Source organism: Oryza glaberrima, chromosome 2, assembly GCF_000147395.1.
Source record: "Oryza glaberrima chromosome 2, OglaRS2, whole genome shotgun sequence".
Classification (NCBI taxonomy): Eukaryota; Viridiplantae; Streptophyta; class Magnoliopsida; order Poales; family Poaceae; genus Oryza; species Oryza glaberrima.
In genome coordinates this window covers 6,796,563-6,813,527 of record NC_068327.1, presented here as the reverse complement: position 1 = coordinate 6,813,527, position 16,965 = coordinate 6,796,563, and the positions used below count along the sequence as shown (strand labels likewise).

Here is a 16,965-nt window from a genome sequence, read left to right as displayed (position 1 = left end):
AAATTTTAGTTGGATACTTAGTTGTAACATATTTTGGTATTGCAAATATTAACAGAGAAACTGTCTAAATTCGTAGCAATATGATATATTTCATCTAATTAAAATCCCTTATATTTCGAAAGTATATACTTTCTGCACTAAATCTTGAGCTCAATATATATGTAAACATATCACATTATATCTTAATATATATTTTCATCATTTTTAATATTTATAAATATTCATTCGTATATTTCATAGTAAAACACCAGATATCATCTAGCATATTATACAGCACGTACGAGACCACGTGACGGGAGGAGTCCGACCTCTAAGTCCCTCCTCAATTGAACCATTACTAGCCATCCCTCCAGTACAACCAAACCATCTACCGGTGGCCTCTCACCTCAACTTCTGAAGTGAACATCTCAACGCTCGATCGATCGCCTACACATATCAAACGCCAACCTAACCTCCTCCTGACCTTCTGCTGCTAATGCCGCTTGCTGTCTCACCTTCAAAAAAACGATCCCACGTTTCTACGTTTTGCCATTAATATATAGATGCCTAATTTTATGTTTTTATATCGTCGAGTGTAAGTTTTACAAATTACCATAGTACATACGGTTTTATCTAGAAAATGACACCATTATCACTTTTCATTTGACGTGAGGTCATACCAACCAGGTGGGTTAACACACCTCTATAATACGTACATACCACGGTGGCCGGTGGGTTGACCCATACGATTAGGTGCTTGTCAATGGCAAAACATATAATTCTTCCTTTTTCTCTCTTTTTCTCACGTAAAGAAACAAATCTGTTCTTTTTCTGTTTAATGGGCATATCAATGGATAGATATAATGGGTGCGCTTCCGAACCACTTAAGTGGTGTGTTCTTTGCGAAAACTTTCTTTACGCTAATTACTGTTTTAGATACATTTGTTAACTTTATAGTAATTTACTAATTATTTTGTATGTCGAATCATTATCACAAATCCATTCATCACAAAGTAAACACCCGTAATGTCGTAGCTAGTGCCCTTCAATTCTGTTCTCTCAAAGTGCTATAGCTGTCTACTCATACCTAATACATTTCACATGACTTTGACAATGGAAGCAAACATCCAAAACGGTTCTACAACTATCATCCTTTGCCAACCATATTGCGGCCCAACTGTATTCAGGTCCTACACACGCATTTCTGAAAATTCCCAAACTACGTAACTGTACGTCAATCAATCAGTCATGGAGGGTTTAAATCAAATCAAATCGAATCGAATCGAATTATTCACCACCTGAAACAGAAGAGGCTACATATACATATCCTCTTCTGCTTTTTTCTCTTCACCCTGAAACAGTGCATCCACAAGGCTTTGCACCCTAAATACAGGGACAGGCAGAGACAGTAACTCCTGGAGTCGTGGACCAGCAGCATAGCTACATGATCACACAAACAAATAAACCTGTCATAACCACCAATTCATTCTCCAATAATCTCCCATTTTGAATCAAAAGCTAGCAGCCAGAGATATTGGAGGTCCCGGCCATATGTAGGAGGATTGTAAAGGTAGGTCAAGGGTTCTTTTAATTTTTTTCTTTTTAGTGGCTACACTGCACTGCACACTAGTTCTGCAGTGCAACTGCGTGCATTTTCCTCATTCAGTTGACATCCCAACTGATCGATCGACAAGGTGTGAGTATGTATGTATCAGGTGCGCATTGACCACTGCACATTATATATTGCAATCATTCCATCCAAGAATTGTATTCTAGGATCAATTCCAGCCATGTATAATTCATTAGTCGGGTATGACGATACACAAACATCATGGGTTGTGGAAATCAGAGACAGAGTCAGGATTTAAAATTTTGAATGCGGATGGTCTAATTCTCGGATAAAATAAACTAAAAAGGAAAAATATATCAGTAATTTTTTTAGATGGCTAGGACTTGAAATTCTGAAAAGAGATTGTCTAATTCTATTGGAAAAAAATCACTCAATTCCTTAGACTGCTAAGATTGCCTTATTCATGCACGGACATTACCTATCCTTTTCCCCTCCCCAGCTCCCACGCACGGGATCCATCAGGTGCTGCCCTCCTCCCCTCGCCTGGCCGCATCGACCATAGCCTCATCAGCTAGCCAAAAGCCATCAACGCTGCTGACGAGGCCCGCCCGCCCGCCTCCTGTTCCCCTCCCCTCCTTGCTCTCCCTCTCTCTTCTTCCCTAATCTGGCAATGGTGCCATTCCCCTGCACCGCCCTCTTCCCCGTATCCGGTGGCCCATGACCTCCCTCGTCCCAACCACCAACCCTGTCCATTTCTTTAGATAATGGAAGCTTTATTGATCTCAGTCATTCTAAGGATACTCCCGGCCTCTGCACCACGACAATGCACACAGCCAACAAACTCCAACACACTCAAAGTAAGAGAAAAACAAAACCAGTATGCAAGATCAAGGCCCTACGACCTGAAGACTAGGTCGCCACCCATATGCCGGGGTAAAAAACTCCTTGACTACTTGCTCCAAATGTAGACAAGCCGAAGTGACAAAGTCCTGCAAATTGGGTTTCTGGAGAATAATCCATGATCAGAGCCAATGTGTAATCAAGAAAATAACCTGCAAAGGAGAAGAAACAGTTTTCCTATAAAAACCACATCATTCCTTGAGAGCCAAATTGCCCAGCAAGTTGTTGCCGTCCCTAGTAAGACTAGAGGTCTAAACTCTTCGGTATATCGTAAAACCCATTGTCCAAATATATGTGACATGTTCCTAGACGAATAAATGTTTGAAGCAATCTGGATTAGAGACCAAACCGACTGTGCTAGCCAACATTCAAAAAATAAATGTTTTATCGTTTCTTCTTTGTGGCAAAAAAAAATATCTTACTCCCTTTCCATTTCCTCTTAGCCGGGTTATCTTTTGTTAACACCACTCCTCAACGTAGATACCACAAAAAGATCTTTACTTTAAGAGGCATTTTTAACTTTCAAATAATTTTGTTAATATTGGGAGCTCCCGTATGAGCCAAAGCAAGATTCCCGTAGCTTTAGCAGTGCCAAGGCCATCTCTCTAAACCTAGAAAATTCCCCCTCTTCCACCCTCCCCTCCCATCATAACCCCCACCCCAAAAGTCTAACTCTAACCTCACCACCACCCTCGCACCATTGCCGGAGAAGATGACCTTGCCATCGCTTCCACCCCTGGGGTACCGCCGGGGAATTTCCATTGCCATTGAGTTCCTCCCCTCCTCCCTCCATAATTTCAGTACTAGATTGAAGGTGACTGAACACTAGCATTTCCCTTCTGAAAGATAGGATTAAGAATAACGCAGGCATGGCTAATCGCCTATGTATGTGGATATCGCAAGAGATAGTAGATAGATGGATCATGGATGGTCAGATGGACAACTCAGTTTATATCAAGACAAGAAGAAGAACGTCGATTGATTTGATTAAGGCCCCGTTTAGTTCTCAAATTTTTTTTCCCCAAAACATCCCATCGAATCTTAGGACACATGCATAAAGCATTAGATATAGATAAATGAAAAAACTAATCACACAGTTAGGGAAGAAATCACGAGACGAATCTTTTGAGTCTAATTAGTCCATGATTAGCTATAAGTGCTACAGTAACCCACATGTGCTAATGACGGGTTAATTAGGCTCAAAAGATTCGTCTCGCAGTTTTCAGGCGAGTTATGAAATTAGTTTTTTTATTCGTGTCCAAAAACCCTTCCGACATCCGGTCAAACGTCCGATGTGACACCCAAAAATTTTCATTTCCTCAACTAAACACACCCTAATTAATGGGGGCCCTCAGGACTTGATGGTGCAACTTGTCATCCATTGGCGCCTAACTGCAAAATTTCAACGCAGGCATCACATCTTGACAAGCTCACACAATATTCACTGATGGGTTTTGATTGATACACTGCAGAAGAATCAGAGATGCAATCAGTGGATGTTTCAATGATTTTTAGTATTTATTTTTGGAGTAGAAATCAGTGAATGTGCCGACGCACACTGCAGTGCTTCTGCATCCTGAAACAGTGGTTTCAACTGTACATGTGTGTTTGCATCATGCAAAGATTTATTATTTTTAAGAAAAATATAAGTCTTCTGCCGACTTGCCTAGCAACAAGACAAAGGCTAAAAATTTATGTGTTTTTTATTCACTTTGATTGGATTAATTAAAGCCATGTGTAATCTCCATTTCATGCTACAGGATTTCTTCACAACAAGATAAAAACTAGTAAACAAGAACATAGTACATCAACTGGGTAGAAATTAACTGGTTGCCCTGATACAATGGACTGAAACTATCACAAACACTTTTTGCAACCGCAATATAGAACCACAATTTTTTTTAAGAAAATGTTCATCAATAACATTAGAATTTTATTTTCAATAACTATTTTGACAAAAAGATAAATGATACTCTAATCTCACACCTAATGACGTTCAGTTTACTCCCTCCATCTCAAAATAGTTATTACTACTTATCTCATCAATCACATTGTTAATAATAAAAGTTGGCATACATACACACCGTTAGTCAAGGAGAAAGTCAAAGGCGGAATTAACGGTTTTGGTCGTGATTGCATCGGCTAATTAATGACATCGGCTACCATTGACATCGGGTTCATGATTATAGAGAAGGCCGATGAATGATGATTCAGGGCCAGAGGTCGAGTTCTTGTTGAATTTAGTTGAGAAAATTGGTCAATTAAGGAAAATATTATCCAGAAGAGACCAGATTCAAAAGGGCTCTATTGTGGCAATTTATCTATTAATTAACTGGAGTTTGTTTTTTTTTCCTTTTATACTTTTAGGAAAGATTGTTTTAGAGTCCAGTTTGGACTTATAATTTTACTTTATCTTTAGAAAAGTTTGTATCATGTCCGAGAATGACTAGTATCTACTCATGGGTATAAATATGTACGCCCAAGGTCTTTGTAAACAACAACAGTTCAATAATACAACTTCTGGTGTATCGCTACTCTAGTTTTCTAGGTTTTCATCTCGACGAGTTCTTATTTTTGATTTGGGCTGCATTGGTTGAGTTTGATCTCCAGCAATAAGGTAAGTTACGTCTATTTTGTTTGTATCATCGGGACTAGTACTTCCGTCGAATGGATCCAACACTCTAATCCAGTTTATACAAGTATTATTTATCATATACATTAGCTAATCTATCTTGATAATATTGTTTGACTTTTATCGGTTAATTCAAATTTGAGTAAGCCGATACTATTTAAACAATATTTTTTTGCTTTGGAATAGTTAATGTATCTACCACCCTGAATAGCAATTATCAGCTTGTTTAGAATAGTTAATGTATATACCACATGCACTCTGAATAAAAATATGTGTTTTTATTCACTTTGATTGGACTAATTAAAGCCATGTGCAGGAGATTGGGTCTTCTAATCTCCATTTCATGCTACAGGATTTATTCACAACAAGATAAACACTAAACAAGAACATAGTACATCAACTGGGTAGAAATTAACTGGCTACCCTGATACAATGGACTGAAACTATCACAAACAGTAAAAAGAACAAGCCATGTCCCCTTTTTATTACCCTCTTTCAGAGCAAAAAGTTTTCACAAGTCTTCTGCATCAACGTTAAGTAACTTTCATTGTTCCATACGATCATATCTTGATGTCGCAAAATGCTGTTCACCTGTTGTCTTCATCGTAAAAGTTAGCCACACAAAGCACAATTAGCAACATGTTTGTCAATATAAACAATAGTTTTCTTCTTCAGAATAAAAAGGGAGACAAAGATTTGGGAAGAATCCATCGTACTCCCTCCGTCAAAAAAAAACCCTAGATTTCCGTGTCCACTTACTGTTTGTCTTATATGAATTTCTTTAAATAAGAGGACGGTGAAACGTTGGACACGTAAATCTAAGGTTTGTTTTTTTTGGACGGAGGAAGTGCTAAGAGTAAATTTAATAGTATAGCCCACTACTAGTTTCAAATCATCTATAGCCAATGTAATAGCCAATTCATACAATAGTTGCTTACTATACTATTAATACCTGGTCCCACCTGTCATACACACATTACGTCTTGGAGTCCGTGCTACAACTGGCTACAGATCTGAAGCCCACTGCTATTCTCTCTCTTCATTTATCTTTTTAAAATATGTTTATAGCTTAGCTTATAGCCTGCTATTGTACCTGCTCTAAGTAGAAGCATCCACCAAGCTGATGAAAGGACGTGTGATTACTGTTAACTGAAAGCCTGAAGCTGCGAAACCATGGATTCGAATTCGCCGCTAGAAACTGTTCATCAAAGGTAATCCAAAACCGCAGCTGCTGCAAACATCTCGCCCTAATCCAATGCGAATGCAATTGCTATCACCTAGGAGGAAAAAAAATGCCATGAAACTGAAGCTACAGACAAATGGGATGCCAGTTGGACTCTCTCAAAGAAAGGGACGTGTGTTTGCTCGATCACTTCAAAAAGCGCAGATACATTCTGAATTCAGAATTTCAGAAGATCAGAAGTCTGAAAAATTCAGAAAATTAAGCAGATATCATTCATGTTCTTCTTCTTCTTCTTTTTGAAGTTGCTATGATCTTCAACGAGCTACCATGACCTACATACATGGCCGGTCACAGCAGATGGAGACTCAGCTCACGTCTGAGGCTGATGTAGAAACAATCTTGTTAAGAAATTCAGCAAAAAGCTCAATGCAAGATTGAAAAATCAGTAGAGGCAAGATCTAGGAGGAGCATGCATTTCTCTGTGGAATCAGACGGGGATCAAGAAAACGACATGAGAAATCCCTTTCCGGTAGGGGTAAAGAGATCTAGAGCTCACCGACGAATTGGGCATTTTTATCCGTCGCGTTCGTCCGTTGCTGCAAGCAAACAGATATTAGCATAAGAAATTACCACTGAGCGATCGAATGGAAACGTTTTTCAGTTTTTCGTATGGACTTGAGTTGAACCACGCGAACGCAAGGAAAGCGGCAGGGAAGACGCTGTCAGATCTTTTTTTCTCCCCCTCTGTAAAAAAAAAAAAAATCTAGGGAAGCCAATAGTATAATGAGAACCTTTACACGACTCGAGCACCGCATCTAGCACTGCTTGATAAGGAAAACTTTAAATATGTGGCATCTTCTCAGTGACGATAAAAACCGAACTCTACATATAAGATATAATGGTGAGTGCCCGCTACTTTAAAGCAAGTACAATAGCAGACTATAAGTCAGCTACAAGCACATGTGAAGAAGATAAATAAAAAGAGATAAGAGAAGTGGGTTATAGACTTATATCCAGCCACAGCTTAGACTCCAAGACGTTGTTTGTGTATGAGAAATGGGACCAGGTATTGATGATGTAGTATATATTTATATGTAACTATTATATAAATTGACTATTAGATTGGTTATAGATGATTTGAAGTTGGTAGTTGGCTATACTATTAAACTTGCTCTTATCTGTCTAGATGCTTTCAGATACGCAAATTTCTTGTTCATCTATAAGATGTTGCCAGCAAAGTTCTAGGATTTGGACCGAAAGATCTGAAATTTGGCGAATTTGATCTATTTTGGTGAGGTCCGAGCCAAAAATTTAACTCCCATTTTGTCTAAATTTGGTTCAAATTTTCGAATTTCGTCCATTTCGGTAGAGGCAGGAATTTTTACGCAATCGAGTCCCAGAACCCTGATTGCTAATTTCATTACCTTTTCTTAGGACTTCAGAACTATGATCAAAATTTCAAAGTTATAATTTATTTTATAAAAATAAATGAATGAGTAATGGGGACTAAGGAGTGAAAAAAACAGAGTCCACAACCCCAAAGTAGAGCAGCACTACACTTACAAGTATCCACATGTTTTCTCCCCAGAATTCAATCCAGTTAGTAGGAACAGAATCACTCCACATCCATCTTTTCCATCAAAACAGAACAAGAAAAAGAGGAATAATTATCTGCAGCCTGCACTACCCAATCCGAAATTCTGAATTGCTGGGAGAAAATTAGGAAAAAAAAGGTAATAACAAATTCGTTTGCAGGAGCATCCATCCATAGAGAATCCTGCATGAGTGGGCGCCGAGAACCCATCCGTTTCTGAAGCTTTGTCTGCCTTTTCAGTAACACTGGTAGCTAGCTTACCATCCTCAATCCTTTCAAGAAGTAGAAAGAAGAGAAGTAACCAATTCTGCTGTGCTGCACAGTGAAATGCTGCAAAAATTTCCTCTTTTCTCACCTCACCTCAATAATTGGACAGCTCTTCTTGCACAGTTCATAGTATTTACATGCAGACAGTAATACAAACAGAAGAAGAAGAAGAAGCTCAAGTAATATATATGTGTAGTATATATGTATTTTATTTACATCTCACACCTCCAAAATCTTATTCTACTACAGTAAACTGGGTACAGAGATATAATAATACTCATACAAATATGTACAACAACAAGCACACCACACACTGATCAACTTTTCCTTGGATTTTTTGCTCTGCAGCAAAACACCAAGGCAAAAGCTTATCACTGCTCATATGTATCTCATCATACTGAATTATACTAAGTAGTAGTAGTAACTACATGGCTGTATAGCTATATGCAGACCAAATCTCGTCAAAATTAAAATCCTAAAATCCAAGAAGAAAACAAGAAGGAGTAACAAATCGAATGAAGGTGTGCAGTGCAGGTAGGAGGAAGGTATCAACGGTGACCCAAACACACCAAGAGCAAGAAGGATGACAACGAAGAGGAGCTAGCTCGAGCTCGAGCTCGAGCCATGGCGATGGCGATGGCGAGAGAGAGGGGGAGAGGGAGAGATCACCACTTGCCGTCGACGGCGCGGGAGCACTTGCCCTTGATCCACTTGACGCTGCGGCGCACCGAATCCTTCACCTTCCCTTCCACGTCGTACGCCTTGTAGGCGACCAGCCGCTTCCGCCGCTGGAGCTCGGCGTCGTCGACGACGGCGCCGGCGAAGCTGCTCGTCGGCGACACCTGCTTCTTGGCCGGGATCGGCGGCGCCACGGCGGTGTCGTCCAATGCCGCGAACGACGGCGTGTACCCTCTCAGGTTCACCGACCGCCGCCCAGCCGACGACGCCCACGTCGCCGCGCCACCGCCCCCGCCGCCGGTCTTCTCCGCCGGACTCGGGTCCTCGAAAGGCGAGTACGACGCGGCGTACGACGCGCTGTAGCTCCGCAGGTTGAACCCGGGCGTCGGCCCGCCGCCGCGGCTCCACCCGGCGGCGGAGGACGCCACCGTCTTGGTGCTCCCGCTCCGCTGCACGCCGCCGCCGCCGCCCGGCCGCGACCACGCGTTGGCGCTCGTGGCGCGCTTCATCACCTTCGTCGTCGTGTTCGTCCCCGCCCCCGCCGCCGCCGCCGCGCCAGCGCCCGGCTTGTACGACGTGGCGTACGACGCGCTGTAGCACCGCAGGTCCGCGGCTGCGCCGCCGCCGAACGCCGCCGGTGGCCTCTCGGCGCACGACACCGACCTCTCCATTGGCATCTTCGGCTAAGCTTTGAAATTCTTTTCGAGGAGGAGAAGAGAATGGCAGCGAGGCGAGGAGTCGAGGAGGGGCGAATTTATGGGCACGAGATCGGGGGGCACCCGGATCCGATAAGGGGGGAGGCTTAGCGGGTACGGGTCTAGGTAGCAGCCGTGCATTTGCTGACCCGTCGGATTCGGAAAACGACGTGTCATATTTAGGATTTAAAGCTTTGCCTGATAATGGACACTGGAGTACAGCATCAAGAGCCGATCGAACGTGTTCATCTCAACATATAAAGAGAAAAGGAAAAAAATATGACGTGTCAGTCTTGGATATGCCACAATTGTTTCTTGCGATGTCTTTTTATAATTCTTATTTTATAAAAAAAATCGGGAATGTCTTCTTATTATTACGTGTCAAATTGTTATGGTAAACATTTAGGCCGCTACTGCAAATCAAACGTCCGATCTGAAAGGGAAACAATGTCGAGCGGTATTTTAGCGCTTTGGATAAAAATATTTGATCAAATGTTTTAACTAACTTAATCAGATATTTAAAAAAGATAGATCATTTAAAAATACTTATTTATTACTGCATCAGCCCCAAAATATAAGAAATTTTAGGCATAAACATGGGTATTTAAAATGTAGGTGTGTAATTAAATGGGAACATGTTTTGATTTGTTGAGTAGAAAAACCAGATGTAGAATTTGTATGGTTGTGATTCGTTGAAAAGGGGATGTTTTAGGATAAATTTTGAACGTTAGAAGTTATTGTATTTTAGATGGAGAGAGTAAAAAATATTGAATGCAACACTGACAATCTGTTGTATGAAACATTGAGCCCAATAACAAAAGCATATAAAAAATAAAATCAAAGATAAATTCTGATTGGAACTGTTTTCTCTTTCGGGTATGTAAAGGTTCAAAGATATATTTTCCTTTCATCATAATATAATTATATGAGACTTATTATAAAGACTTAATTATGACGGTATAGTTAGATTTGTGAATGTGATAAGTAACATATGAGAAAAATATTTAAAGTTTGGTAATAAAGCTCATGCATACATGTGTGCAGAGAGAGCCTAGCTATGTGGAGCTAGACCACCACTAGCGTATCCCATACAATGATGGACTCTATTCTCTAACGCCGGGGTGACGAAGGAATCGACCTTGTCGTTGTTGTAGTAGGAGCTAGAGGAGGTATGACATGGTGGAGGACTTTCGGAGCCTCAAGGCACGCTCTGCATATGTTGTGAGGAGCTAGTGTCGGAGGGGTAGGTGACGCATGAGGCGGAGATGATGAAGGGTGTAATCGAGCTGGTATTTTAGGGGTATTGAGCCAGATACTGATGGGTATTAGCTATTTCTTATATGATATAATCTCATTCGGAGGGGATACGTAGTATAGCTGCCTCCAAAGCTATTATGTCATTGGATAAAAAAACATTTACCCATGTTTTTCATGTCATGTCGATTGGGGATAGTCATTTACAACCACATAACATGAAAGTGCTATAGTCGAATGTGTCGAAAATTCACGTCGATCACATGATAATATTGCAGATGAAAGATTCAATTTGGAGGCGTACAAGAATGGGGAAGAAGGTGGCTCTCAATTTTTGTAGGGACAGCTGCAGCTGGTGGTGGTAGTGGTAGGGGATGGAGGTCGATCGTTGCTTGCTTTTTGTGTTTTCTTGGCGTTTCTTTTGGCCTGCTTCACTAGTTCAGGATGAGATTTTGTTTGTCTGCGTGTGCACAAATCATAGGGGATTCAGTCAAAAGTGCCTGGGAATGTATGCGTGCGTGCGTTGTCTTGTTGCTTCCAGTGTGCAACTGCAGTTGTGCAATTGTGTACGTGTGCTTAGATGATGTGATGAGAAAAAAAACAAGGGGAGCATGCAGGGGAGGATAGCCTTTTCAGACCACTCTGTTTTATCTTAAAAATGTGAAAGTTAAAAGATAAACTTATCTTGTGTGATTTCCTTTTTTTTCATGTGCTGTTGTTTTCAGAAAAGAAAATGACAAAACTTTTTTTAAGACAAGTCCTGTTTTTATCTGAAAATGTGAAAGTTCAAAGATAAACAGATCTTTGTGTAATTCCTTTTTTTATATGACTGTTCATGTTTTGTAGTTTTCAGGGAAAAAAAGATGAAAAACTTTTTACAAGAAGCAAGCAACTGTCATGACAGGAATTACTCTATGTTATGCACTAGAAAAAGACAAATTGCCCTGCACTATACATATATTGTGTAAAGCTGAAGCAATTCTTTTTTTTAAAGAAATACTATTAGATGATAAATGAACTAATATTGTTGGCATTATCTTTTGTAGGAAAAGGGGAAATATGTAGGTTTGTATACATTGGACAGATGGCAGGCCAGTAGCAACCATGCACACATGGTCCTAGTACCACGTGAGAAAAGAAAGCGCAGAGTTATGCAGGATATGGTCGTGAGTCATGACTCATGAATGAAAGAACAGAGTCTCATCATACGAAAATCCAATAGAAAAACAAGCACATGCAACTGACGACCTGACGTAAAGGACCGAGGAAAAAACAAATTTCAATTCATTAAATTTGGATTACCTCTTACTCCCTCCGGATCGTATTACAGGTCGCTTTGATTTTTTTAGAATTATTTTTAAGTTTAATTATATTTAGAAAATAATATAATAACGTAAAAAAATCAAACTAGCTGATAGATACTATGGTGCCAATGCCTAATGAACTATGGATGGCTACAGTGCTGGTAAGCCAGAGAGGTAATGATCCAACGGATTATGGATCGAAAAAAAAATTCTTGTTTAAGGGCGTATAAACTTTATTGTTATATTCAACCTTATTAAGTTTTGACATTACTAAATTTTTGTGATTTTAGCAAACTAAACATAATCTTACCATTGCTACCGCCGTCGGCCATTGGTGCAAGTGGATCCACTGGCTTCGAGCGGCGACAGGCTTTGGGTGGTGGCGGTGGGGTAGCTACGAATATGGTTACGGGATTAGGGCTAGGCTTTCTGTAATTTTTCTAAAAAGATAAGTTTTATTTTCGCTAAAATTCTTATGCCAGCAGGTATTGCCCGTGTGTGAAAATAAGTTTTTCCATTCAGTTGTGATGCCGTCTATAATAATCAATATTTTTACATACCTCTCCGTTCAGACCAATTCTACCTATGAATCTGAACACATATATATCTAAGTTCGTAGCTAGGAATTGATTTTTAGACAGAGTAATATATCTGACGCTACATGGTCGTTTCGTCTGTCTGAAAAAGCGATTTGGTCCGTTTGAAAAAATGAAAAATGTTTATGTAGGTTGTGTTTAGTTCCTCCTCTAAATTTAAAAAGCGATTTGGTCCGTTTGAAAAAAAGAAAAACGTTTATGTAGGCTGTGTTTAGTTCCTCCTCTAAATTTTTTTTTACGTATACGGACGTACATTTGAAGTATTAAATATAGACTAATAACAAAATAAATTATAGATTCTGCTTGTAAATTGTGAGACAAATTTATTAAGCCTAATTAATCTATCATTAGTAAATATTTACTGTATCACCACATTATCAAATCATAGCATAATTTGGCTCAAAAGATTCGTCTCGCAATTTACATACAAACTATGTAATTGTTCTTTTGTCATTCACATTTAATGTTTAATGCTTCATATATATATATCTAAATATTTGATGCGATAGATTTTTTTAAGTTTGAAGGTAACTAAACCCACCCGTAGCAGTAATATCGATTAATCGGTCTCAGAGAGGGTGAGAGAGAGAGAGAGACGACAGGTGCAGCTGTCGATGGGGGCATTGAATTAGGCGAAAGGCGATACCCGGCCGGCCGCGAGCGAAAGCCACAGCGCACAAATGTACTATCTTGGTTGCTGGGGCGACACGTACGTTGATTTGAGACTCCTCCACGTTGCGTTACCGCAAAGCTATCCACAACAAAGGATTAGTGCTGCTTTGCCCATCCATCCATCCGTCCGCATCGATCCATCGTGGCATCGTACGTATCGCGTGCTCGCTAGCTCTGGGGACTGGGGACACGCGCGCTAAAAGAAAAAAACGAATAATTCACATTTTTTCGCACGAGATTTGTTTTGCCAGAATATGTCATATCCATCCAAAATCCCTTATATTATACTCCCTCCGTTTCACAATATAAGTTATTCTAGCATTTACCACATTCATATAGATTTATTAACATCAATATGAATGTGGTAAATGCTAGAATGACTTACATTGTGAAACGGAGGAAGTGGGACGGAGGGAGTATATTTGATTTGTGAAAAAGTTAATAATAGATTATCATAAACGCACATTTGACATTCTTTGAAAAATATTTTTAACACTTTTATGAGTATATAGCCAAAAGGATAAATGATAAAGCATGTAAAAGTTTCACGAAAAGATCGAGCATGCACATTAGATCCTGATATCAAACTGAACTTATTCTATGGCAAAGTAACATTATTGTCATATATCGACAAAACATCGTGACTTTACGATGATATGTCCGATAGAAAAGGTGATATTTTGCGGCAGTATTTAATTTACTATCTGCCACCTCGACAAAAAAGTATATCGTTAAAAGTAAATTAGTTGGCTAGCTTCTTTTACAACTGATATAAGTGGTTTAAATAATAAATTGATAATATATTTTAGTTGTGTGCATCTAGATACATAGGCTCAGGATGTAATTTATTTTCCTAATCTTAAATAATTCACCAGAATTTGAATTAATTTTTTTTCTAACGATCTGACGAGGCAATTTAATCTGTTTATCAAGACCGTAGTGGGAAACGGCTTGGGACTAGTCTTTCAGCTCGATTTCAGCATCTGCAGCCAAGATCGCCTCTCGACATCTACAGGCTATTTTATAGGCGTGCTTGCTGTTTCAGGAAGAGACAAACTGCCAAGAAAACGAGACAAAGCTCAATGTACTCAATCCTCTAGTATCTCCTGCTCTTGCTTGTACTTGATCAGTCTATAGTACTACGCCTCGTCGTTTTGTTCGTTCTCTGCAAAAGTTGTGTGTCCATATATATTTGCTATCTCTACATGTACATAAGCCTAGAAGATGCATGCCTACATGATACGGCTATGCACCTACCATAATAGGGTTTGAAGTCTAGGTTTGATGTTGATGCTAGTTTACTTTTGGAGTATGCATTCCAATTAGTATAATCTCTCTTCATCTTAAAATATAGCAGCATATATTATATGATGAGACAATCTAATACAACGAATCTGAACATATCCTAACTCGTATTAAGCTTTGTAAGCCGTTGGAGTTGGATCAAAGTGTCTAGCTGTAAGATCAATGTTCATGCATACAAACGAGGCCTACATATATCAGACTGTGGCTGGATCTAGAAGGAGGCATCATGCATGTATATTTGGGGATTCCAACACATATATAGGTTTTACTATATATTGTAATAGAATATTACCAATAGAAATGGTAATATTTTAGTCACCTAAAATCCAGCCAAGATTCAATAGTAGTGGGACCTTCTCTATTGACAACCCAGTCATGGTGACAATGATACTAGATTAGGGGTTAGGGTATTGAGATAGGAGTCAATGGATGGCAAAGAGGAGGGGTTTCCTAGCTTAGAGTGATGGTTGGATAGATAGAGGATTGGTCGTCGATGGCTAATATGGGTGTGCAGCGGCGCCAAAGCCATGGGGTTGAAGGGCGGTGGATAGGCAGTGGGGTCGTGAGATCCATAGTGCTTAGAAGGCAGGGGCAGGGCAGGTGCGGCTGGTGATGTCTTCAATGACGAGGGAGCCACTAAAGATGGGGACAAGGTGGGGCGGGGCACCTCGCAATCGCTTGGACTTATAGACTAGGAGCAAAGGGTAGGGAAGGGAAGAGAAACGAGGAGGCCAGTGTCTTGTTGGTAGACCAAGATCTAGGGAACCAATGTTCGGTGATGGAGTTTTACGGTTATATTGAATGGCTTTAGCACCGAACAAACTAATAAACGTACATGATTTACTAAGGACCAAGCGTCTCAAAGGATAATAGGCCTACTACTTCTTTCTTGATTGGAATGTATAAGTTTTACACTAGGCAGAGTCTAGAGCTCCTAGAGGTTCTGTGCGTTCTGTCATGTCTAGCTAAGTCCACACCCCCTCTTGGTGAGCCCTTGCCAACTTATATACTCAATAGGACCACCTAACCACCGCAGGGGCCCCAAACAAGGCACTGTAAACATATATCTTGCTTACACTATAGTTGCTTTCATGTCATATGTCCCTCGTTCCTTTTTCCCTGCAGTGCTGCACGGGCTTTGCCTCGAGCCTGCCACCAAAGTGACCATGCCTCCCTCTTGTTATAATGGGTTGGTTGGAGAGAGAGGTACTAAGAGAGGATTGATTCACCGAAGTGCATGCATTTAATGCCTTTGACTAGCCATGACCAGATTGAAATAAAGAATTTGATGTACTTGATATACAAGGACAAGTTATAGCTCTCTGTTAATTTTGAAAGCCCATCATAAGGGTTTTTTACAATATGATAAATATGTATGATTGCATTTTTTGTTTGGTTACCAGGATGCGAAATGCCCGCCTAAATATATTGCTTCCAATAGTTTTACATATGATAGGCTTCAGCTATGCAAGCGTAGGTGCCCTGGAGGAAAACACGAGAGGTTACACAGGGAATACAATAAAGAGAACAAAAAAAAGAAGAGGAGCTTGATGTTTTTCACCTATTGAACATGTGTCGAAACTCCCAAACAACTAAAGCTAGCTTCCTAGTTTGACAACATCCACTTCACACAAAGCCATGAAGCATATAGAATAGAAGATTGCTAAAGAGCCTTTTGCCAAGCGCAAGCCGGCTCAGTTTCCGGTGATCGGAGGTTGTGGTTTTCTAAGGCCACTTGCATCAAAGCCACCAGAAATGACTTAACTTTGTTGATGTCTAGATAAATGGCCACCAACACCCTTTAGGGGAAGGAAGCCCCAGAGGAGGGAGGTCCACTGAATGTTGCGACCATCGGCCACACACATCAAATTATATTCAATTAGTTTTTAACAAACTATTAGCCAATTCAACACCCTCCAATACCCTTTTGGGAAGGGATTTTTTAAGACCCATAGGGGGAGAGCCGCTAAACGTTGTGGCGAAGGCCACCAAGCGAAGCGGATGAAGACGAAACTAGGAGCATGACTAAATTGAAATGGCAAGAGGCAAAATCGCAATGGGAGAGGAAACATCAACACGACATTAGAGAAACATAGTTTAGAAATCATAATGGCCCCCGAAAAAACCTAGGCTCCCAACCAATTTGCAAACCCATGTTATGGATCAACGAGCATGCCAAAAAGTGCAAGTTTAGAGAAGGAGACAATGCAACGCCATACTCGTGGTATATGATGGGTCAAGGCAATGGTGGTTGAAGCAAAAGCTAAGAACGGTGGTTGTATTGACTCCGACGTTAGAGGCACGTTGGTGTTGGCACCGATTTGACAAATAGGGGA

At 40.3% G+C, this 16,965-nt stretch overlaps 1 protein-coding gene across 1 annotated transcript; it reads right to left on the bottom strand.

Annotated features, from left to right (window-relative positions):
- Positions 1-8,300: 8,300 nt before the first annotated feature.
- Positions 8,301-9,545, bottom strand: LOC127761141 (uncharacterized). The gene has a single exon (XM_052285374.1). It carries the CDS (start codon positions 9,478-9,480, stop codon positions 8,791-8,793), a length of 690 nt encoding a protein of 229 aa, XP_052141334.1. The 5' UTR covers positions 9,481-9,545; the 3' UTR covers positions 8,301-8,790.
- Between the last annotated feature and the right edge of the window lie 7,420 nt (positions 9,546-16,965).

Bases quoted from the DNA above. Each gene is read 5' to 3' on its own strand.
- LOC127761141 (XM_052285374.1), bottom strand. From the start codon at position 9,480: ATGCCAATGGAGAGGTCGGTGTCGTGCGCCGAGAGGCCACCGGCGGCG.